The 25,599-nt window shown below is 46.5% G+C and overlaps 1 protein-coding gene across 4 annotated transcripts in view; it reads right to left on the bottom strand.

Annotated features, from left to right (window-relative positions):
• Positions 1 to 25,599, bottom strand: part of HSF1 (heat shock transcription factor 1) — a 72,418-nt gene that overhangs the window by 31,464 nt on the left and 15,355 nt on the right. For all 4 annotated transcript variants that reach the window (XM_055704465.1, XM_055704467.1, XM_055704464.1 and 1 more), the window contains exons 2-4: positions 19,835 to 19,943; positions 13,681 to 13,817; positions 11,660 to 11,784 (exon numbers count right to left, since the gene is read on the bottom strand). In XM_055704465.1, coding sequence (XP_055560440.1) covers positions 11,660 to 11,784; positions 13,681 to 13,817; positions 19,835 to 19,943 — 371 coding nt within the window. The remainder of the gene's footprint in view (positions 1 to 11,659; positions 11,785 to 13,680; positions 13,818 to 19,834; positions 19,944 to 25,599) is intronic.

Consider the following 25,599-nt stretch of genomic DNA (forward strand, 5'->3'; position numbering starts at 1 on the left):
ATAAAAAGCAGCAGCGTAGATAAAGCACACAGATCCCGCATTATACTCAGCATTATAAGCCATCAAAGCAATTTTAAGATCAAGCTGATGTTTGACTCTGAGCCAGCCCAGGTCCCCCAGGACCAGACTGACATGTGGAGGCCATGGTAGGAGAGTTAGTGTTTTGGCCCCAATCTCTGAACAGCTGGAGCCCGTGCAACCTTTGCACAGGAAGGCCATAAAACAACACATTACAATTGTCCAATTTAGAGGTCATAAAAGCATGGACCACAGTCTCAGCACAAGGCTGGAAGAGCCAGAGTTCAGCCAGCAGAACTCAAGCAGCGAGCGCACAAACGAGGAATAGCGCACTTGCAATTAGGGATACATGAGAGCCGCTGCAGACCGCAGAATCCTGGCCCTTCCTCCAGCAGTGCCGCAGCTTTGCCTGCGAGCAGCCAGGCCCGGCCGGGCAGGTATCCTTTTTCTTTCTGGCTCTTGGGAAAAATTTAATTATGCACACGCAGTCTTTCTTTCCATAAAATCAGGCTTAATAGCAACTGAGTTGCAGGAGCTTCATTTCCCCTCCACTGTGAAAGCTCTTGCCACTCCTTTTTGAAGTGGCAGATGCTCTAGCTGATGATGTTGATAGCACACCTGCATGCAGGCGGGCCTCAGTTTTGTTACTAGTGAAACCAAAAAGAGCAGCAGGTTGGGCGGCCGATCACCGCCACCTCCATCTCTTTGCTCCAAGCAGGGCTGGGGACCGCTTGTGCTAACAGATGGTCCTTCCTTCACGCACAACCCAGGAACGAGGGCTCTGGTGGGGCTGAAGCCAGAGGTAATTGTTTCTTTAGCAGCACACAAGGCAATGGGACGATGGAAACCCTGCTAACAGAATACAGCTGCTAGAGGAGACCACTTCAAGCACAAGCGTTCTCAAACGCTCGCTCCTGAGCTCCTGCAATCCCACCCTCAAGCCCAAGGAGCCTCCGCTGCATCAACCCCCCGAACAAGACACTGCTACGCTTCAAGATTTACTGCAGCGCTACGAGAAACCAGTGCCTTGACAGTGATGTCTCATTTCCAAATCCGAACCAGGAGCACATCATTACTTAACTCTGCTCTTGCTGCATTCTCACATATTTTGAAAAGGAAATTCAGCAACAAAGTAAAATCCTAATTTGTTATTTCCAGACAGGAACCAGTGAACTGAGAAGTAGAGCCCCCCACAAAACTGCTTGATACAGATTCTCGGCGACAGCGCTGTAATTAATCCTAATACCACTTCTTTCAGGGGGAAACAGCCAGTTAATAACAGGCAGAACACCACAGAGGAGGATGCAGACTCCTGAACAGGAATACACAGATGCTGTCCAGCTGCCCGACCCTATACAGTGCACAAAGAAAAAAGGCTCTTTCTATGCAGACAGACATCCATGGCTGCTCAGCTGCGCAGGGATGAGGCCCCCGAGGACAAGACGCTCCTCCATCTAGTTCCAATTCCAGCAGGCAGACCTGGCTCACAAGAGAATATAGATCACTACTGCCTCCAGAAGACTCTTTTGATAAAGAGGTTTGGCCACCCCAGCTGTAGACAGCAAAGGCACAGTCTCATTTGTTTGCTGACAGCTGAATATCCCTTCCTTTTTTCGCCCGGAAGAAGCAGAGGAAGCATCCAACCTGCTCAGGGGGGCAGCAGGAAGGCTTTGCACCGTGATTAAACCACCCAGAGGTGCAGAAAGCTGACTGCCTGGCATGCTTTCCTAGAGTTTCATAAGGTTTTGGGCATGACGATACATGGGCTGCCTCTTCGCCAGCTAGCTGTCTCTGTCCCATCAGCATGGACTGACCTTCCCAGTCGGCTTCCCTCCTGCTCCCCAGCAGCTCCAGACAGAAGCAGGGTGTGTAAGGAAGAGAAACAGGTTTTCTCTGGAGAGGGAAACTGTGTTTGTGAAAAAATCTTTGGATTTATTGCACAGGACCTACTCCACAGGAGATCTGCCCCGAACAACCAAAACTGCAGGCATGCACTTTGGTACTGCGGTGACCAGTGCCATGGGTCTCAGACTGCGGTATCTCATGTTTTCCGTGGCAGGCAGACAACTGGACTGCAGTACAGGCATGGTCACTGCCTCTCAGCCCAGCACATCTCCAGGTTCTATGTGTCTGCCTCCCGTTTCTCCCCAGTGCAGCACCTCCAGCGCTATTCCTCCAGTCCAGCCTGCACACGACGCCTCCCTTCCCATGGCACATCCATCCCAGCAGGTTCACTGCCCACAACGAATCTCCACACATGTTCTCTTGTGCTGCTCTTTCCTAGCAAAGATGTTGTTAAAAAAAACATACATGAGAAGCAAAATGTTACTTGCTATTACTACCCTCACCGGCACGGCTTGCTGGGACAAAGCCAACGGGTCTCTGACTTCGTATCGCTACTGGGTGCTATTCAAAGGCAAGGGTCAAGTTTGGCTGTATAAAAGTTCGTGTGTAAAGCACAAAGTTAAAACTTGGTTCAAATGCACGGGGTACAGAAACCTGCAGTGCAAGCTCAAAAAGCAGCACAGAAACTCCTGTTCCAGCTTAGGAGACCGTGTCCCCTCCTGCTCCAAAACACCTCGCACTGCTTGGCCAGGCTGCAGAAACAGGACACAAGATATTACGGACTCATAAAGCGTGGTGTAAAACACAGAAAATACCTGGCCAGCAATTTCACAGAAGATCATCTTACAAATTTTACGTCTTTGCTGTGTAGACTGGGCCTCATTTTTTCCATGCCGGGACAGACATGCAGAACAGATATGCAGAACAAAACAGTTGCGCTCTCAGAGCTATTGAGGAAAGGTGAAGAGAGAAACAGGGCTGCGAAGTCCTGCCTAGTTCTAAGTCCAGGACTAAAAGCCATGCAGTTACTCATCTCCCAGATGATTTTAAGCAGCTTTTAACCAGAGCACCTTCCTCCCCCAAAGGTGGGAGGGCTTCTGTTAATGAGGCTTTTCTGAGCATGGTGACTAAACTTGGATATCACCTAGTTGGCTTCATTATGTCCTAGCTCAGCTTTTCTCTCACCTAACACTGATGGATTCAATCTTTTCAACAAATGTTCTAATGCAAACTCTATCCCCCTAGGTCAGTGTCAAATGATAATATATATGTTGCTTTTGGAACCCTGAAACCATAAAGCAAGCTACACGGGTCAAAATTATTTGGTATGATTTACTGGGGGTTTGCATACGGTAAACTAATTCTGGTGAAGAGGAATTATCCTGCAAAAGGCCAAGTTCTTGTGTCTGTTTAGATTTATTTTTGTCAAGAGAAATTTTAACTTTTAAATTCTGTTAGCAACTGGGGCCTTGTAAAAGCGGCGGGGCCTTGTAAACAGAGTCTGGTCAGGAGGAAGTGCTCTCAGCGTCCCATGGCAGAGCTCCGCGTGCTGAGCCAAAGCGAACGCAATCCCTGAAGGAGACATGGAGAAAAGCGATAAAAACAGGTGCAGACACCAGGGCTAGCTTGCTGCTTTCAACAATCTGTTTAAAATTAAACTTACGGATACACTCGGGCTCCCACCGGGCCCAAGCAGAGCCGATGAATCACCGGGAAGTGACAGCCCCCCCGCCTCACCTTCCTGCCCCGTGCCTTGCACAAGGGCAGTAGCACTCGGGGAAGCTGCAGGGAAGCGCGGCGGCTGCCGGGACAGGCAGGCAGAGACCTCCTCCTGCCCTACAAAAGAACTTGTCAGGACAAATATTTCCAAACCAAGAGACAATGTCTCCATTGAGAGAGCTGGTTTGGTTTCTCCACCCTCCTTGTGCAGCCACTGCTCGAGCTGGTTTTGTTATGCTTGTAACGTTAGCAATCACTGCAATGCTTTTTTCCAGGGCAATGCCACAGCTGCACAGAAATCCACCATCTACTATTCTTTACCTACAGGAGAGGTATACAGATAAAAAAAAAACCCTCTGAGTGTTGCCTTCTGGAGTTGTGCACAGTCCTAAGGCAAGCATGCTACCACACCTAAGGCCGAGCTAGAACACACTCCTCACAGAGCCACAGGCAGCTCACAGGAGACGAGGAATTACGGAAAGACACCGATAGATCTGGAGCTGGGAAAAGTACGTTATATTCAGTGAAATGTTGCTGAGTACTAGTGTGGCACCACCAGAGCCAGCTCTAACTGCAACTGTCAGTTTAAAATCTCAACAGTTCCAAGTTAAAAAGCCCAGAAGAAAACATTTGGCTCAGATGAGTCACTGCTTCAGAAGCTAAGAAAGCAGAATGGAAGCCAAAAGAAACTGCAGAAATTCTAGGTCAGTAACCTCCTCAAAATTTAGCGTAATTAATAACCACTCTTCGCCTGAAGATACCTCTAGAAGGCAACGGCCTCCTGGCTGAAGGGAGGGAGTTCAGGCGGATGCCGTTCCCCACCGCTGCAGCTGGGGCTCCTACTCCTTCTCCCGTGGTGGTTTCTGGACGACTTTCTGATTTTAAAATACCAGAAAATAAAAGCAATCAAAAATAAAAAAGGTACCGATAGCAACATTTTTAACGCAAAACTTCTCATGCGAGAAAAAACGTACTAGCTGTTGTAAATTAAATGTTGAAGTTACACCGTACCCTTTAACGTTAAGAGGACTTACTACAGCCAGCCTGTTAACCACTGTAGCAAAGCCTCACCACTGATAAACTGCTGAGGGTGCTGCCAGGAGTAAAAAGCAAAACTTTCCAACGCACTTCCCAAATATCATCACAAAGAAGTCAGACAAGATGTTAAGTAAGCGGATGCTTAAACTGGACCAGTAATTACATGGAGACTGGAGGGAGAGCACAGGAGCTGTACAAGCACAAGTTGTGCAGCCAGAGCCTTGGTGCACCAGCTCTGGCAAGGCTTGCAGCATGAGCTGGTCACCACTGGTCTTCATGTTTGGAAAAAGCAAGCGTTCAAGCTGCAGGGTCTTTCAGCCACCGTGACCCTCAAGGTGCCCATGCGACGTCAGGCTGCAGGACTGCCAGCCTGCAGGGTGACAGTTTCTAAGAATCGCTTCTACACTGGACTTGCATGAGAGACCATGACTTAGAAAATAGGAAATCTAAAGGGGTGCGTTAGAGTAAACTGTTCAAAGTCAAGTACAAAACCAAAACCCAGGGCCTCACTGCGACTTACTCCGCCCGCACAGGAACGCCCGAAGGGGTTGTCTTTATATGCTCCAATAAATTTCACTTCATGATAAAGGAGGGGTGGTGGGTGTAAGGGGAGCAACAATCAGCACAAGAAGCCATTTTCAAACGGCGAACTATCTGAAAAGTAGCTGAGAGTAACAGCGGAGTATAACCAAGCACAGCGATGCAGTTTCCACCTCGACTCCAGATCGAGCAGGAGGGGATGGAAGCTCGGCAGCAGCACCTGTGCCAGAATGGAAAGTGACACCTTGTTTCTTTAGCAAGGGGCAAGGGGACCCCAGGCTTGATGTTCCCCAGAATGAGATCTGCTCTTTTTGCACATCTTTCTCCATGAGGTAATTAAAAGGACAAAGAAATCGTGATGCAATGTGACCCTTAACTCTAAAAGCCAGAAAGGTGGGAGGCCATGAAGAGCATTACAACCTTCCCTAAAGCTCATGGGCATTTCAGACACTTGTTTCACCTGTAGCTTGTTTGCCTTTTCTTTTGGGGAAATAAATAAATAAAAAAAATAAACCACTCCAGAGGCCCATAAAATACCTGGAAGAAGACAAGGGACTCTGTTTTCCAGGAGAAGCAAAAAAACCCACCCTAAAACTAACAAGAAAACCCCCAGAATACATCAAGCTAAAGAGCACAGAAGTGCAGACTAACCAAACCTAAACAGGTGAGATTCCCCCACGCTCCAGGGAAGTGACGTCCTCGCTCTCCAAGCCTCAGCCCCTCAGGAGCACTATCCAGTTCTGCTGAAGGAGCTGCTGACAAGGAAGAATAAATATTTTCATACCCAAAGTTCAGTTTATCTACTTTCCATCATTTGCTGCCAGTGCCAGAGACTGACAGCAAATTATCCAGACACACATTATTACATGACAGCCGAGACGCCTTTGCCTGTATTCCTTAGTCTTTCAGGCAGACTTTTTGAGCTAAGCTGTGTCAATACCAAAAGATTTGAGAAGGTCTGTTCACAGCTGTGCAATAAAAAGACATTTACTGTGAGCATTATATTGGATGTGCCAAAGATGATATCCAATTTAAACCAGTAAAAATCCACAGAACAGCTTTCCCCCTACTAGTTTCAACCCATATGCATTTTCAATATGCTCTAAAGATCTTACTTTGACAGAAGACAAGCCGTGACCATAAACTTTTTTTATGCCAACAAAGCAGCTTATTATAAATTACACCTGGTGTGTTTAGCTAAAGTGGAGCCCCTTCCCTGATCAAAATACACCTTTAGATAGGGGGAAAAAAAAAAAAAATGGAATTAAGAATGGAGTGTTTCAGGCACTAAGATACAGCTTTATACTTCTGGCAGCCTTTGGAGATGACTGTCACTTTCAGGTAATACAAACCACCTGTAATTTCCCACCATAACCATGCAGAGACACCTCACCAGATGCATGAGGCAGATGTCAGACCAAGGCTGAGCACATCAGAGCCCTTTGTTGTAGGAGTATGATTGCACAGATGAAGACGACCTAGATTACAGACCCTCTCTCAGCTGCCACCTGTATAACGGGAACAACTCCCTGTTTCCACTGGTGTTTCCGTGCCACACTGAATCCAGCAGAATTTCACAGGAGTGACTCTCACGCTGCAGTTAAAGTGCGGGTCTCCTCTACAGCGGAGCAAACCTCTACTCAGATTCCAGTTCAACACGGAGAGCAAAGTCCCATTTACAGTCGGCTCATGTTGCTGCCTGCTAACATAGCCTGTTCAAGGGGAAAAGTCTTGCAACTGGATTCCACAAAAATCTGGAAGATGGGTACAAGTCTATCTGCGAGGGGGAAAGAGAAGAGCACTAGAAAGATACCAGATACCAAAATCTTCCCAGTGCATACTTTGTGGCATCAGATTTTCGTGCTGACCCCCCGCCCCAGAACACTACAATCATCTGTCTGATGATCAGCCACAGCACTAACATGTGTTCGCTCCTGCTTCAGGTCCCACAGCTCTGCTGAAATGGAGAATCATAAAATCACATTTTTAGTGGTGAAGAAATCGACCACAGCCTTCCAAATACTATTCAAATACTTCTTTTCACTTGAGAGCACAGACCATATTGCTAATCTGACTTGACCTATTTTCACCTCCATCACTGCACGAAAAATACTCAGGCTACCATTCCTCAGATGGAATTACCTCCAGAGGTGCAAATCAGCGTTCATTCACCTTCCTTTTTCAGTAAAGGAGGCTGAGCTCCTTCAGTCACTCGTTACTCAGCAAGTTTTCTATTATTTTAGTCATTTGTGTTTCTGTTCCTGAAGTTTGCTCAATGATTCAGCACTCATACGCTGCTGGTACAAGCGTGAGACACACTCCTCTGGCTGTGGTCAGACCTATGTCTTTTACAAACCAACAAGTAACTGAGATCTCTTACATATAGCCATGACCATCCAAAAAAGAATGAATGCAGGGTGGTTTGGTCCTGCTGCAAGCTCATTTTCAAAGCTACCACTCCTTACTCATCGTTACCTTACACCTAGCCCAACAAAGATATGCTGTTTTTTTACAGCAAAGTTAACCTGCTTCTAACTCACAGCTGAAAAACCCACAGACGTTCAGCTGAAGTTCATTTCATGCAAACAACTTCAGCTAATCCGCTCCAGCATTTGAACGCTTGGTGGTTGCTTCTAGGCGCTGGTGTGCAAGACCAGCATGAGGAAGTCTGAACCCTGCCATACCTACTGCTGTGCAGAAAAACTTCAGGCAGTCACCAGTGTTAAACCTCTCCCTCCAAGACCAACACATGCCAGAGCCCGATTGACAGCCGGGCTCCTTACCAAGTCCCAGCCTGCTGCAGGCTGAACCGGGGCTTTTCTCCCCCAGTTCTGCTGCACGTCGGTGGCTGCACAGCACCAGCCACGGTTATTTGTCTGCATTAGCGGCCGATGAAGCAGCATCAGCTCTGTCTGGAAGTTCTGCACCATGACTGAAGTCTCTTCTGTTTCGTGTGGATACAAACAGCTCCTGTATTGAGCCATTAATGTATTTCAAGCCTCTGCACGGGAGGATTAAGAGCCATTATTCCCAGAGCATTTGCGACAGACCTCTGTGCACTTCGTGGTGTGGTTAAGGCAGGAATCCGACAGGATTCTGGCTGCTGCCAGCCGTAGCTGTTCATCGAGAAGCAGCAGCACCACAGGCACAAGCTGAAGGTCTTAATCCCATTTCACCTATGAAATGATGGTAGTTGAGCAGATGCTAAAGGAGGTTTACTGTTGACACCGGTGTGGTGAAGGGGAAGGAGGAGAACCTGGAATAACCCTGCTGTAGAGATGCAACATGATGTAAACCAGCAGGCCCTCAAGAACATTTAAAAAAACACTTGTCAAGAAAACAAGTGACAGTGGTGTGAGGATAAGGACCAGCTGATGCATTGAAGCACTCCACAGATCCAGAACTAAAAAGACCAACCTTAAGTGAATCGGATGTATTATTATTCAAGAAGCAAGAAGAAAAATTTTAACCACAAGTTCCTGAGGAAATGAAGACATGAAAAATGGCTTGCAAACCCTACCCTCCAGAAAAGGAACAGCAATCCGAGTAAGGGGATTCGCTACTAATAACGGAGATGGGGAAAATGAAAGATACTGAAATGTAGACCTAAAAGCTGTGTTTATTGAGAGAGATGAAGAACCTGCAGAAGACTGAAAAAAACCCAGTTACTAAGGGCTGTGAAGGATGGGGAAGTAGCCAGGAAGAATGAAGTATATTTGACTGAGAAGCGGTTGTTATGCTCTCACAAGCTACGGAGAGCTTGCAGCTGGATATTCTAACCCAGAGCCTGTACAGCACTTGCTCGGGTTAAGTCCCCCCAGGCAGCTCAGCCCGGCACCCTGTCAGGGCCGAGGAGTAGTGGTCCCATCGCCCCGCTCCCAGTGCTCCCAGACCTGCTACTGAACCTGCCCTGCTCACTAGTCCCCCAGTCCTTTTCGTTGTTTTCTGTTGTGCTGGCGATGAAAGCAGCTCCTGTGGCAGAGCCCCAGAGCCCAGAGCCGTACAGAGCGGGAGCGCAGGCGGCAGCCAGCACGGCTAAGGGCAGCGGGCTGCTGCTCGGCTGGGACTGCACTTCTTCCAGGCATCAGGCTCAAGATGAACACCTGCTAACAGTCAGTTGCACAACGCTCATAGTTCAGATGAAACATTTAATTCTGATTGTCTTACAGGAGACTATTTACCTGATCAGCCTTCATAAAAGTGCAAACAGCATTTTCTTTAATAATTGGTCAATAACTATCTTCCTAAAAGGAGGGGGGAAGCTCCTCTGCTTTGAGAGAGGCTCTCGGCTATGAGTAGAGCTCAAAGTCCTGCTGTAGGCACTCCACCTAGTGGTTTACAGACCATTTATAATTAATAATGCTAATGTTTGCCTTAGCAAGAGCCAATGGAGCAGCCAGAATGCAGCCTAGAGACCTATCACACATTTGTGAGTGTTCCCATCCTTAATACAGGGGCACAAGCCCCAACACTTAATCTCAAAACATGCCACAGGACTGCAAGAGCCATGGAAATTTAGATGAGCACCATGTGCTGGGACCACAAGACTGGTGGGTGGGTTTAAAGATGGCTCTTGACATTGCTTATGCTCCCTGCAACGGACAGAAAACAAACGTGCAAAAGCAGAAGCCTCCCACACGAACTTCTTGTGATAACGGCTGGGAGCAGAGCTGCCAAAAGGCACGATGCATCAGTGAGTGGCAAACTAATCGTTTCAAGCAGCTGAATGTTCTTCCAGGAAGGCGGAAAAAACAGCTTCCAACCCAGGGACATGCAGGTTCATCCCTGCATGTGGAGTTAACAGTGGGTTCATTACTAATAATACCTGATACAACTTGTACAACTGCTGGAGGACTAAAGAAGACTTTGTTTTGATTTGTTTTCTTTTAGGAAAGGAGTGCAGCTGGCTACAAGCATGTCGAGTACGCTTTGTTAAGGTAGGTTTTTTGGTCATTCAAGGCTGGCTGCAGGAAAGCTTTTCATTCAAAGCCATGTCAGGCAAGTCACTTAACTCACGTGAAAGGGAAACCAGAAAGAGCCACCTCTCTGTCTACAGACCCCTGAAACTGCAGTATTGATAATGGTGCACAAATCTTTTACCTGCTGCCATTTAGCAACAGGTTAGGACAATCTGCTTTTCTTTCTCCCTTTGCAAAGAGCCTGAGGAGAAGCACAGCCTAGAGGTAAGGTTGGGCGCTCATACCTGGGGCAAACAGAAGATGAAGAGAATCATCTAGAATGACCTTGGAGATGAAGCAGGTTCTCTCTCTTCCCATGAACACCAGAGGTGCTAGAGAAGTGATCTGCAAGCACAAGATACAGTAACAAAGTCCAGGAAAAAGGAGGCTCTGGAGCACAGTGTGGAGGCAGTATGGTTCCACTGTGAAATTCCCTTCAAAATTCCCCACCCTGCTCTCCTGCTGCCTCCAGCAAGAATGGAGGGCTGCTTGCTCTGTTTTCCCCAAGACCCAGAACCAAATTCCTTAGAAACAACGGCAGAGATGAAGAAGGGAGGCATAAAATAAACTTCACTAATGTGTGATTCACTGTAATTTGTGGAGAAGTAAACAAGGGGAAAAAAAAAAAAAAAAAAAGAGCTTTAAATCGAGATTTATAAAGGTACCTAAGGGAATCAGACATACACACCCACGTATTCATTGGCCTCAACAAGTAGCTAAAGTTCCAAGTTCTCAGTGAGATTGTATAACCAGCAGATTACACACAGACCCTGCTAACCAGGAGGGCAGCCTGCTCCTGGTGCATCAGGATTAAAGATTCCGATTAGGTGACATTAACTAAATTCCTCTGTATGACCACCATGGGAAAAAGTCACAGAAGGGTGAGCAACAGTGCCCTGATCATCTCTAAAGGTAAGGCAGTATTTATTACCGGGATTCCAGATCACCCATTTTGCCTCCCAACTCCACAGCAAATACTGGGTGAGCAGTATCCAGTGAGAATTTAACTGGGTGCAAGCAAGAAGAGCCTGAGTAAGAATATGGTATTAGAACAGAAGGACAGCAGGTGTTGTCCCAAATGACTTGAACACCCTGGTGCAGCATAAGACAAGACAGAATAGTGGTGATTTGGCGGGGGGAGGGAGGGAATCCCAAGGGAAAAACCCAGCAGATTTCAGATTGTAACCCCCGTGGCAGGGAAGGAAGCTCCTGAAGCCTTCACAGCCTTACCAACTGATACCTCCTCAGAGCTGTACTCCAAAGAAGCTTGACACCATTTGGGGTCACAGGTCTGGTTGCTGTGACACCAGGTCTTTAATGGGTTTTAATCGCATTCAAAAGATCCTTCCACCACCCCCTCCTTGCCCTACGCAGAAAGCCTCTTAAAGCCCAGGCTATACTCCCAAGACAACTGGAACAGAGAGCAAGCAAGCAGCAGCCAGCCTTCTCTCAGATAATGTCTTAAAAATAACGTGTTCAGAAAAGAAAATCACTGGGCAAACTCTCCTCCATTTTCTGCCACCCCCTACCCACATACATACTGCTTCATGGCTATCAGCTTGGAGTCCATGCTCTCCTGCTTTCCTTTCATCACCTGGATGTCAGTCAGTAACTTGGTTACATTGTCTTGCCGAACCTTTATATCCTCATTCTTTATACTGGATACCTGGAGACAGAAAGGAAGATGTCAGTGATGTTTCCTTCCTACAAAACGATTATTTCAGCTTCAAAGTTGATACTGCAAATAATTCACCTCCCCTCTCTAGACCAACTGCTGCATCCACACCCAAGTGCATTGTGTCAAGGGAATAAAACCGGCCATCTAACTAACAAAGCAGGTTTTCTGCAGGCATATAGCTCTTTGAAAACATCAAATTCTCTCACAGTCTAAAAGCAAAAAAAAAAAGGTTTTTTTTTGGATGAGAAACATAGTGCTTAGGTAAAAGTGAAGGCCCGCACACAAGCTGTTCACCTACGCAAACCTTCAGTTTGGTAATGGACAGAGACACTTACCTATGACAACCCTAAAACTCTAAAACTTTGCAACCACAAAGACCAAGAAGCACGTGCACTGCAGACAGGAAACAAACATTCTCCTCACACACTTTCACAAGTCTCTGCTGCGTGCACTGAACTAAATATCAGGCTTAGCAATTAAGAAAGTCATTAGCTGGTTTGAGAAAGAAAATTGGGAGAAAAAAGGCAGGTGAGCTCACTGCAGCAGAAAGCTCTGCAGGCAGAATGGGAAGCCCCTTCCAGTGATTCCCAAGCAGCAGCCGGTCGCTCGACAGCCTCATCATTTCCACTACTAGTGTTAAAGCAGCTGAGGAGAAGATTCTGAGCAGGCGATTTTATTTTTCTGATAAAATACTCATGAGAAATGACACCTAGGCATGTTTCACAAGAGCTGTACCACGTGAGAAGTCTATGAATCTGCCAACCACTATAGGGGTTAACACATCTCACCTATTCAATAGCAGCTCCTCTCCACTTCACTTGCCAGCAGGTCATATATCTTTAAGATCTCTTTACATCCTTCTAACGCATTTGCCCACTGTGAAAATGTCTAGAGGAACTAAATGCCTCAGTGAAAATGGTACTTACGGTTATTTGAGAGCACCATGGGATAGGCAGAAGAGTGAGCTACTCTCTCTACACATTGCTTTGATTAATATTTGGAAAAGAATGACAAAAACATGTTTCTCCAGCCCACACTTCAGGACTAATAAATTAGCCTGGAAAGTTCATAAGCATTTTTGGAACTCCTGATACCAACTGTCGCTAAAACATGTCTTCGGTACATGTACTGCAATTCTGTGTTTCAAGAAATGGGAGCAGTTGTAAAGCACATCTCTGAGTTTAAAGGGAAAATGTGTAAGTTTATATTTGGGATACACTGGAGGTTAACACATTTTAAAATAATTCAGGCATCTTATCCTTCCTTTTCTTCCTTCCACTACTACATCTAACATGCCTTCATCTGTCTCTGTGTGTACACATTGTGTGTACATGTGTTTCATTCCCTGAAGCATTTTAAGTAAAGACTGCAGCTCAACTAGTGATCACTGTCCCTCCTACTGAAAGGGACAATTGCTCTTCACTCTCTCCAGAGGACACAGCAAACCTCCCTCCATCCAGCTAACCTCAAACAGATGCTGCTTGTTCAGAAAACCAGGAAAAGTATAGTGACTCTTTTTACTGAACTCAGAAAGAATTTGGTTTGCAAGGCCAGAGTGCTGGCTGTTTTCTGGTGGTGGTGTGGGAGAGAGGGGAAGCCTCAAGCAGTGCCATCACGAACCCTAGTGCTGACATTAAGAAAAAGACCCACGAGCAAAAGGGACTGGTACCAGCAACCTGAAGCCAGCTGATTAGCAGGACGGCACTGCAGCTCCTACCTGGGTGACAGGGTAGAGACAGCAAGAAGAGCTGCTGGTGTAAAACAATAATCAACGATGCCGACATCCCTCAACCCTCAGAGCACGCTGCTGCTTTTTGGACTAATCCTCTGTTTTAAAACAGTTTATCTGGAGCTCATCCTGAAAGATCTGTTGCACAAACTTACGCTGGTTACTTTCCTCTTGATGTTCTCCAGGAGATGTTCCTGGCCTCGGATGAAGTACGGATGCTGGAATTCAGTATCATCTTTCTCTGGCTTCACCAATCCTCCCTGCTCAATGTGGACAACCTTTCGAAAGCCATCTGCAAATCAAAGGGGAGAGAATTGGAGAAAAGCTTAACAGGCTAAATATGAACTCAAAAAAGCAGGAACTAGCACGAGTTACCCTTTGTTCGCTTGATGACCTGGTGCTCCACCACCGAGGTATTGCATTCTAACAAATCTCATGCTAAAAATGCTACATGGAAGGAGAAACCCCTCCTCAAAACAACAGACATTCAGACAGTAGCGACTGCTGATCCTCTCTACGTGGCCCAAGCAGCAAGTGGCAGGAGTCCTCTCCAGCCACCACATCCTTCCCCTGCCTCTGCTTCTCCCCCGGAGAGCAAACCCAGGCCACTCAGCTACCTGCCCCGAGCCACAGCTCAACAGATGGCTGAGAAGAGCAGGATCCACTTCTACATCCTAAATACATTTGAAAACCACCTTTTGCTGCTCTTGCAAGACCAACTTTTGCTGATGTTTGGCTGGTAGTGTGGGCCAGCAGGAAGAAATGATGAAATGACTGGATCTAAACCAAAAATCTCAAGTTAACCTTGCCGTTTCCTAATAAAACCCCCTCATTTGCAGGGAACTGTCGTGTTACATGAGTGAGCAGCGTCTTGCCTTGCCTTTTCAATGCAGAGTAAGATAAGGGAAGACATATATTTCAACAAAGCTTTTTTCAAGAACACCACCAAAAAGAGACTCAAACATTTAGCACATGCTCCAGGCAATCCCAGAGGGCTTCTGGTTTATTTATTCAGGGAATAAAATGGTTTCTGAGAGCAATTAGCCATGTACTCAGCAACATACATGATGCAGATAAGGCACCACTGCTTATCATCTGGCATTCTAATGAAAACAGGAGCACCTGGGAGACAAAACCGTGCAAGTGTCCACCAGCACACAATGGGAGATGAGTTATTCCTGCATTTAACTAAACTCTGTTCTCAGTGTCAGTGCCTCCTCACTGCAGCCAACTCACCCTACAGGTCCACGATGTAGCTGGCAGGCCTAGAATAAATTTGCACATTCCAGGGCACTGCAAGCACCCTGATCCTTAACCTGAAAATAAGGAGGAATGTTCTCAGTCAAGGATACCCCAAGGCACAGAAGGCAAGTGACTTTCCCAAGGCTTCTAAGCCTTTCCAGAAAACTTCTTCCTAAATGAGCTGCACAGCACTACAAGGACAGAGCTGACAATCCCTGCTGATGGGGCTAGCAGACATTCAAGTTACCAGTCTACTCACTTTTATACTGAAGCCCCGAATTATTTTATTTTAACCAGTCTACTCCACCTTAAGAAATATAAATCCCCAGCGTTTCTCTCATTCTAATAAGTGATAATTAAAAACATCCTGGCTCCAAAGAATTCCCCAGAACCACAGCGACAAGCACCGCTTTTGTTATTCCTGCAGCAACACAACCTTGTGGTGAGGGTGACGGTGCAATTTCTCTGCTGCACTGGGAAAAGAGAGGCACGGCACGCTGGAAAGTGCTTCCTCAACAGTTCGGGTAGAAGTTATGCACCGAGATCTTCAGGTGTACTTGAAACACCTAAAAGCCACTCAAAAACAGAGTGTAGCGCATCAAAGTATTTTTGGATCTCAGCATTTTTGTAAACAGCTAGGGTAAATCAAGAGTGTTATTTAAGTTCTCAGACCACAGCTGTGGTTTAAAAAAAAATAATAAAAGCTTCCTGCACTTGCAGCAGAAAGTGATTTAGAGAAATTATACGTTATTGTAGTGATATTAGCCAGTTTTCAGTTATTCAAGTCATCCTTAAAAACTAAAGGCCCCGGTCACGAAGCACAGAATGTGCCCCACAGCTATTCAAAGAGCTGGTGTTGAAAGGTAATGAAAATGTCATCCTTTCTAATAACATTGGAATGCTCTCTGCAGCCCACATCTGGAGCATTAAAGTTAATCCCTGATATAACCTCCACGTGAGAGGTGTATGAAAGGCATCCTTTATGTTGCTGCCTATCACAAGAACCCGCAGCCAAAACGTAAATGCAGATCCGTGTGCGCGGGGAGGAAGCCGAGCAGACTGCCGTGAAGCAATGTCTCTGGGATAATCCCAGAACGTTCCTGCTAGCTGGCAGGAAAGAGCAGCTACAAACGCACCCATCAATCTCGAAGCATTTACACAGTCAGCCAGTTCTCGATTTCCTTGTACATCCGAAAGGTAAGAGGAGGATTAAGCAGTATAAGTTTGGAAAGCCAGGACAGGGGGGAGCCATGGAGAAGAAGAATGCTGCCTGATTAGCACAGGGCAAGGAACCAGTGGCACGGAGATACTCGGACCGAACAGCAAAAGCTTCGGGAAGTCCTCCCTTCCTGTACCCAACCTGAAAGTCCAACTGTGATTCAGTTTGCTCATACAGCACCCAGAACAGGCACAGAGGTGTCCTGAGGCAAATTTTCCATCCATGCCCACAGCAGATTCCTTTTTTTGCCTGTGGATGCGCCCAGGAAGGTGACCCAGGCTCAGCACATGCCATCAAACACCAGTTCTGGAAAATTTCATAACCCTTACTCTGGTTTTATAGAGGGACCCACAGCCTGAAAGCTAGCTCGGAGACACTCTTCTTGTTACTGGACTGTCCACCCAGCCAGGATAACGAACTTCCAATTTCCCTGTGAACAGGTACTGCAGAAATACACAACTGTGCTAAACACGAAGTTGATTTGAGAAAAATACAACAAGCTGTACCAGAAGCTAACCAAGCAAATCCCCCCCAAATAAGTTTAGAAAATCATGTTCCATTTTGGGCATCTTTTTCTTCACTATACGTCCTTTAGCAGTCCCTGTTCTTCAGGCAAACACAACAAGCCCCGTGCAGCGACAAACCCTGAATTTACCTTCAAGTTTGGATGTACATCTACCATATCACCCAACTCTAAATTAAATTGAAAACCTCAAACTGCCATCAATTACGTGCCGAGAAAATCCTTTTATAATTCAAGTAAATCAAAGTCTCTGTAATACAGGTTGGGAAGAACAGGATCAATGTTAAAAAAAAAGATTAAGCATAGAAAAAAATACTTATAAGCACCTGAATACTGAAGTTTCATTTACTCATCTTCTAGAAAGCCTAGCTTTCCATCATCTCAACACTGAATCATGCTAGCACGGTAGTGTAACTGAACGTATCAGAAAGATCAAAAAAAAGTGGTTGAGGGCAGGAACTTTGTTTGGAGAACCCAACTCAAGGTCTTAAAAAAATAATACATCTCAGTTCCATTTCTGATCAGGACACGTGGGGTTTTTTCTCAGAAATATTGAATCGCTTGGAAAAAGTGTTGCTAGAAAGAAGTTTCAGCCCTGCCTTAGCTTGGTTTTGGAGATTTATTACTTCTTGCTCCCTGCTTTTTAAAAGAACACCTTGTCACTCAGACATACTTTTGTCCAATCACCTCATTCTGTTCCAGCTCTTCTATCCCTGCAACTGAAAGGAGGAGCTGACACCCAGAATAATGTTATTCCCCCTGCCCTCCCCTACCCTTTTAACATTACGTAGAGTGAGAGGGAACAGACCAGACAGCTTGCTTGCTTCTTCTTACTCCCCCAGTTAAGCAGCAGCCGTTGGAGAGGCAGCCTTTACCTTATTTTATAAACTTTTATATATTTTATAAAATTTTATATATAAAGCATTTTATAAAAAAATGCTCAGGTCGATCCTATTCCAAAGCGTTCCTGGGTATGCGAGCACAGATGTGTGCTTTGGAGGGAACCATCCCCCTCCTCCTTCCAAACACAAGTCAGATGTGGTGACAGGACAGACAAGTGCAGCTGGAAAGGTCATTTTGGGCAGGGAAGCAAAGCTGCTGAAGGAGCCTGTCCTTCTGCAGGGTGCCCTCCCACCCACCGCCTGCAGACGGGAGCTGAGTCTTCCTCCCTCTCCTCCAGCAAAAGAAACAGCAAGCGAGGTGAAAGGCACTGCTAAGTGATATTCTGGAGGCGTCCCGCTGTCCCATGTCTAATTACACGTAAGCAGCTCAATGTGATCCTTGTTCTCCGGGCAGGATTTGGTATTTTGGGTATACCTCTCCTTGGCAGCGATGTGAAATGGGAGCATTCCCTATTCCTTCATTCTCTGGGAACTGCTGACCCTTCTCAGAGAGCTATGCAAGCAGGTGCCACTTCGCACGTACAAGCGTGCATAAGTTAAAAGAAACAAATCACCCAAAGCAAAACCCAAAACAAACCCAGAAGACAGAAAAAGGTCAGGTTAAACTGATTTAATTTTCTTCCACAGAATCACAGAATTGTTTAGGTTGGAAAAGACCCTTAAAATCACTCAGTCCAACCATTAACCCAACACTGCCAAGTCCATCACTAAAGCATGTCCTTAAATGCCACATCTAAAGACTTATCTTCATATGTTAAAAGTTGTGGATTATTGTTGGTTCAAATGGAGGTTTCCAATACACCAACAAGCACTAATCTGTACAAAATCATCAAAACCCAGGATTTCAATGACGGGATAGCAAGCTTTATCAACAGAAAACCAGCAGATCTCAACCAAAGCATGACATCCTCAAAGCAGGAAAATCAGCAAACTAATATAATCTGGACATAAACCCAACAGAAATAGGGAGCAGCTAGCAACAAATATTGTGGTGGCCCGTACACACGTGTGGGCCCAGACCCATTCAGCATCTTCATAAAGGGCATGAAGGACTGAACAGAGCGTGTTCAGTGTTGAAACACAGCTGGGAAGAGCTGTGAGCATTCTGGAAGACAAGACTGCAATTCAAAGCGGTTTTGACAAGAGGAATGAAAGTCAGTACCGGCAAATACAAGGTACAACTCCGAGGCAGGAATAAAACCAAACAAATATGGGAGGGAAAACCACCAGGTAGAGACAGTAGCTGAACAGAAGATGATCTGAATGCTGTAGCAGATCATGAGCTGAACACAAAAGTCAGTGTCACACTGCTGAGAAAAAGGCCAATGGCATAATGGGATATACAGAAAAGTATCACCTTCAAGACACACAAATTACTCTTTTTATTCTGTCCAGTGATACACCCAATGTTGGCTGCTGCACTTCAACAAAGAGATGGAACAAAGTCAGTTCAGAAAGGAATGCAAACAATTGAAGGCTGGAAAACAACCTACAAGAATTAAAAAAACAGGCCGTTTACTCTAAAAAATGTGTGTGAGGGGGAGAAAATAAAATATGAAAAAAAGAGAGAACTGAGGAGAGGTACCAAGTTTCCAAAGACACAAAGGCTGACACAAAGGGAAAAGGAATAAATCTCTTTATATCCACTGCAGAAAGCAAAGAAGTAGACTATTTAATCTGTAGCTGGGAAGGTTTGAGTTAGACATTCAGTAAACAACTCTACTGCCTCACAATCCTTACGCTAACAGCTTCTTGATGAACTTACAGAATCTTGGTTACTGGAGGTCTGGAAAAAATAGGTTAGATGCAAAGTCATCAGGAACAACACAGAGGCAGTCGATCTTGCCTTGAAGCAGAGGATTGGACTAAAATGATTGCGAAATCCCTTCAGGCCTATTTTGCTATGATTCTATGGATTATTTTTTTTTTTTTAAATAATTGCTGCTGAGTAGAACAAGTTCAGTCCATGCCAGCTCTACATGATGCTGGCAGCAACATCCCCTCAAGAAAGAGAGTAGAAAATGAACAAGCTGTCACAGGGGGTGGGCCTGTCTCGGTGGAAGCATTCCAGAGGAGGTCCTCCTTTATGACACAGCACGGCCAAGAGTGCCATCACAAACATTTGTGATGGGCAAACACAAGGAAACCATTCAGAACTCCTGCGCTAAGAATCAGGGAATTTCAGGATAAAAGAAGTCTGAAGCTCCTTCCATCCAGCAGAGGTTTTCAGTTTTAGAAGTTGTTATTCCCTTCAGCAGAGGCCAAGCTTAAAACTACCACCTGGTCCCCAAAAGCCGAGTGATCGCAAAGCTAGCCAACACTCCCAGCTTGCTGAAACATCCCTTAAGCCTGGGCAGAAAAGGGGAACCTTATTTCAGGATGACTTTACACTTTGCACCCCGAGCTGCCCAGAAGATACTTACACATATTGAGCTGCCGTACAAAGCTGGCCATGTTGTTGTGTTTGAAGTACTTTGGAAGCACCTCCTTGGCAAATTGGCCTTGGTCAAACACATGGAAACTGCTTCCGCTCTGTCAAAAAACAAAACAAAATGAAACATTACCAACCACTGTTACGCAGAAAGAGAGAAGCCCACCCACCCCTTCATTTTACAAGTATAAATTCTGCATTACTGTGGGTGAAATCAGTAGCGGCCCCATACCTTGGAGGTCCCTCAGCTGCAGGTAAGAAGGCAGTTGATTAGCTTTGGTTGAAGCTGTTACCATCTGACCAGCGCAAGCTGCCATGAATACAGTTCCAAGGGACCTCAACGACACCCTTCAGCTCCTGATGCGTTGCGTCACGGTGGCTCAGCAGAGCCAGGGTAACTGCCCACGGGAGCACGCTTTGCCAGGGGGGATAAACCCCATTCCCTCACACTCGGCCCAGAAGAATAACACACAGCTGTCAGTTACCGGGAACGGGCGGACAGCTGGTAACTTTGTGCTATGATCAAGCTGCTAATGTGGAAGAACCAGCAAAGCACAACTGCCCAGGGACTTAAAAAAAACACAACTCAGGGGGTGAAGCCGGCTACAAAGATTAAACCTCAATTTGCACACCTGCAAACCCATTGATTCCCCAACTTGTCCTAATTCACTTGTTTTCGTAGAGCCGACGAACTTCTGAGCAAATTAAGACAATCAGGCTACTCTGGCTTTAAGCATCAACGTCTGCATACAAATACAGACAGTTCCGTGTCAGGCCAGTCTCGGGCAGCTCACCGTGTCTGTGTCTGCGCAGACCAGGTCCGGAGCAGCTGAAAGCAACATGTGCTTTTGCTGGCAGAGCGAGGACAACACCGACTAGTGAGTTTTAATTTTGGCTGTGACTGATCGTTTTCTACATGTTAATTTAAAAAGTAGGAATAGGCAGGGGGAAGCATTCCTGCTCCTCTAAACCCTGAGGTACTTCTGCTGGTGGATTTTGGAAAATGAGTTATTGCCAATGGAACAACACATGCCAAGAATAACTAGCTATTTTGACTATTATAACTATCTTGACTAGTAGTCAGGATCACATTTCAGTCAGTTAGCTCTCAGATCTGTGGTGCCATTTTATCAAGTATGGTTTCTATTACCTTTCTGGCACGCTGAGTGGGAATTATACTGTCAACATAAGCATCTGCAGAACAGCAAAGGAAGGGATTTTCGTTCTGGCAAAGCGACACAAGAACACCAAATGCATTTTACAACCTGCATTTTCTTCCATGACAAAGTCCCGCTCATGATCCATCCTCCTGGTAATACCATCCCCACGTAGCACCAGCACACTACGCTGGCAGAGCACCAGAGGGGAGCCAAGCCTGACAAGATACCAACAAGTCATTGCACAGCCGTGAAACAACCAGATGTCTTAGTTCAAAAGGAAAGCAGCAGCGCCAGGCCAGACCACCCACATGACAGCAGAGGGATGGCGCCTCCAGAACTCCAAAGTCCTCTCCAGTTCGCTAAAAGACCTTCACAAGCAGGGGCTGCTGCTTCAGTGCTGAACTACATCTTGCTGCCCAAGGTTGGAAGAGCCCCTGGGGCTGTTACTGTGCCAAGCAACAAGATGAAGACAAAAACCACAAGCGCCCCAAACTCCAGTCTTGCCAGATCGGTGCTACAGTGAAACACCACGAGCATCTGCGGAACCACAGAACGGTGAGTGTTGGATGTGGCCTCTGGAGCCCAACCAGCCCACCCCCCTGCTAAAGCAGGTTCTCCTCCAGCAGGCTGCACGGGGTCATGTCCCGTTGGGGTCTGAATGTTCCCAGAGGAGACCCCCAGCCTCTCTGGCCAGCCTGTCCCCGTGCTCTGTCACTCTCAAGGTAAAGAAATTCTTCGTGTTCAGACAGAACCTCCCGTTTGTGGTTTGTGCCCGTTGCCCCTTGTCCTGTCGCTGGGCACCACTGAGAAGAGCCTGGCCCCGTCCTCTTTACACTCGCCCTTAAGGTATTGATATAGTTTCTCTCTCTCTCCTGGTGCACAGTATTTGCAGACAGCCACCACAGCCCAGCACGAACCTTCAGGGAGAAGATGAGGCCAAGCTCTTCTGAACTGTCTTAAGAGTATCAGACGAAATAGCCACAAGACTTGATTTTCAGACAGGTATGTCTTGCCTTTAAAGCTCCTGGGCAAATTCAATGTGGTGTTAATCCTAAAGAATTAAGACTACTAAGAAAAAACCCCACCCCAAAGCAGACTTCAAAAGATTCTGCCTGCCAGTAACAAAACCCGGTAAGGTTTTAGTAGAAGTTGTCAGTTCGGGCTTTTTGGTCCATGGATGAGTTTTGTTAATCCCTCAGAGGATTCACCTGTGTTTGAGTATTTGTCTTCATTAAGGTCCTTTACACTTTATCCAATATTTACAAGTACTCCGAGTTGATTCCAACAGCAAAAAAAGCAAGAGAAAGAAGGCAATGAAGCAAGGAAGCACATGCTAGCCACCTCCTAAGGATGGCAACTCACAGCAAAGAAACCATTTTTGAGTCCCATTCCGGGGGTGGTGGTGGGGTGGTGTGTATTGTGCTGGAGTTGCTCCCTGCCAGAGTTCTTACTTTTTTTGCTCCTGGAAGATAAACAAGTTTGCTGGTGGTCTCCTCTGTGAACTCCAACCACTCGCTGTACGTCACCGCATCCAAAATACTCTGCTCCCTTTATCCACATCCAGAGCCCCCGAACCACCTCCCCACCGAACTGCTCCTGTCTGTCCTTGTAAACCCTCCCAGGTTTAGCTGCCCCACAGGACCCCATCCACGCTGCTAACAAGCGGAACAGATTTCCCTCTGTTTTCACAGAAGGATGGCTATTACGCCCCTCAACTTCAAGGAGTTTCACCCAAATCTCAGTGCAGTACCTGCTCCTTCCAGGGGAGTGGGGAGGAAGAGGGGCCTGAGGACAGGCTCTCAGCCTTCAAATCAAAAACTGTCAGAAGCACCACACTGCTGTCTTCCTTCATAACGTTGTTATTCATCCTAAAATTTGTATTTTTTAACGCTGTACCACTGAAGCGTTTCTTTCTGCAATTCTTAGAAATATTCCCATTTACAGACTACTTATGGCCAGCTCATGCACATTTTATTGGGCTCACACCAACTACCTTTCGCTCAAGCAGCTCTTCTCTGCACCCCCCCCCCCCCCCCCCCCCCCCCCCCGCCCCGTGGTAGTCCACCACCAGCTGGCACGTGCCCCCAACACACGGCTACTGCTGCTTGGAGTAGCTGCCACCACGGAGCAGTAGAAGACTTGAGAGCAAGGTGGAAGGGCAGAGGTCTAAGGTATGTAAGAAGTTTACAGGGAAACCAACCCAAATTAAATTGCCTGTGACAGGATTATTTGCAGAGTTATGGCTAAATCAGCCCTGGACAGGCATCAACCAAATTCTGCCTCGTGCCTATTCTCAAGGTCATCTGGTTTCTTCTGCACGGCATCCCAAATCTTCGCCATGTTAACAAAGCCCAGCAATGTTTTGTGAAAATTTTCTCAGCTCACCTTCTGTGCCAAAGTCATTACAAAAAACGCATTCAGAAGGACTGTTCCAAGATTTCATCTTTGAGCAGCCCTGCCATGACCTCTCTGCAGACTGGAGGGACACTCCAAAAACTGTTGTCTCTGCTTTAGCCAGTGCCTCCCCCACAATTCTTGTATTAATCCTCAGCTTCTCTGCTTTCACTTCTGATTTTCCATGTGGCAAAATATCAAATGCTTTGTGGAAGTCCAGACACATTAGATCTGCCCCAATTCCTTTATCCAAAAAAAGGATTTCATGTCCAGAGAAGTGAGGAGGTACAATCAATTTTTGGTAAACCTATGTCATATTTTATCCTGTTTCCATTTACTTCTTATGGCTTCAGTTATTCTCCTCTTCAGAATAATTTCCAAAGCACTTCAAACCATCAAGGTCAGACTAGTTAGTCATTAATGTTCCTTTTAAAATCAACTAGCTTATATGAATGAGGTTAAGCATCTTTCTTGGGGTGACTGCTTATGTTGCAGAAAGGGGATGAGGGGGCTCCTGCTCTAAATCCCACCTCTCCTGCACAGTTAGGGGATGAAAACAGAAGGATCTTGGCTCCCTGGACTGGCAGAAGTCCCCCCTGAGCTGAAACTCATCTCTTGCACACCTGGAACCACGTTTGGCGTTAATGGGACTCAATGGGACAGTGCAGAGGTTGGACCATTTCCCTGCAGTTACCAGGGCTTGTTGAAAGGGAAGGAGCAGCACAGGCAGATCTCTTCACAAGGCAGTGCAAAAGTTCCGGCAGTAAATGAAATACAGCTCATCTTGCGTAATTTTGGTATACTTTTATCTTGATACGTTCCAAGTCTAGTTGAGACGGCATCAAACATTTTAGCACACATCAGGTTGTTCTGTCAAGAGCCTCAGCTCTCCCTAAGAGGGGGACAACACAAAGTCAAAATGACTCATGTAACACTAGACATCTTCAACGTGTTGGCCAGCACCATACTCACTCCTAGTCTAGACCGGCTCTGACCACCCACTGCACACTCCAGGTCTCCACATCTGCACTGGCACCCTGCTGCTCTTCCCATCCTCCACCTCCAAAGCCTCGTGGGCTTGAGAGACTATTTATTTATTCTTCTGGCAAACAAAAAAAACCTGAGATGCCCCAAAAGGGTTTTCTGAAACCGATGCTGGGTAAGAAAAGTGAGTCGATCCGGAAAAGTGGCTGAGTTTAGTCCTGGTGTAGAAAAGTCTCCTTCCAAGTCCAAGTGCTGCTTCTAAGCCACCACGCATGACTTGCCTCGCTCCCTACTGCCTACGTGTGCTCTGTAGCAGGACATTTAGAGAAACCCTCAATGACCTTTTCAGAATTAAGATTGCAGAAGGGCACTTGTGTTGAGAAAACATCCTTCTGCAAGAGTAGTTCTGCAATGCAGTAAGCTGCTCAAACTTTGTTGTTAATCAGTTCTTGATGGCACTGAACGGCTGAGGTTAAGGGGCCAAAAACTGCAGAACGGGACTGAAGGCTGTAAGTCTTTTCACACACAGCTGGAACTAGAGCGATGAATCGGAAAACATTAAAGCTGCCCACAGGGTACGACCGCTTTGCGGCCGCCCCTCCAGAGGCATCGCGAGCCTGTGGCCCCAGAGCTGCCCCAAATGCTCCCAGCCCCTCCGGCTCCCAAGACAACCTTACAGTTTCGGTGCTCTCACACCAACGGTTTGCTCTGTACCTTCTGCTCCTTCCCCCACAACAAGTTATTTGCTCTCTGCAATGACAAACACAATGTCCGGAGTAATCGAGACGTCGTGGCAATCTGGTGAAGCTCCCACTGACTGCAAAAGGGAAACGTAACCCCAGTTTTCAGGAAGGGAAATAAGGAAGACCTGGGGAACTACGGTTGGTCAGTCTCACCTCCGTGCCTGGCAAGATCACAGAGCAGATCCTCCTGGAAGCTGTCATAAGGCACACGGAAAATAAGGAGGTCATTGGCTTCACTAAGGGCAAGTTGTGCCTGACAAATCTGGTGGCCTTCTATGCTGGGGCTACAGTGTTGGTGGACGAGGGAAAGGCAACTGATGTCATCTACCTGGAGCTCTGCAAAGCATCTGACACTGTCCCGCACGACATCTTTGCCTCTAAACTGGTGAACGTGGACTTGACAGATGGACTGCTCGGTGGACAAGGAATCGGCTGGGTGGCTGCACTCAGAGTTGCGGTCAATGGCTCAATGTCCA

This window comes from Falco cherrug, chromosome 3 (assembly GCF_023634085.1).
Source record: "Falco cherrug isolate bFalChe1 chromosome 3, bFalChe1.pri, whole genome shotgun sequence".
Taxonomy (NCBI): domain Eukaryota; kingdom Metazoa; phylum Chordata; class Aves; order Falconiformes; family Falconidae; genus Falco; species Falco cherrug.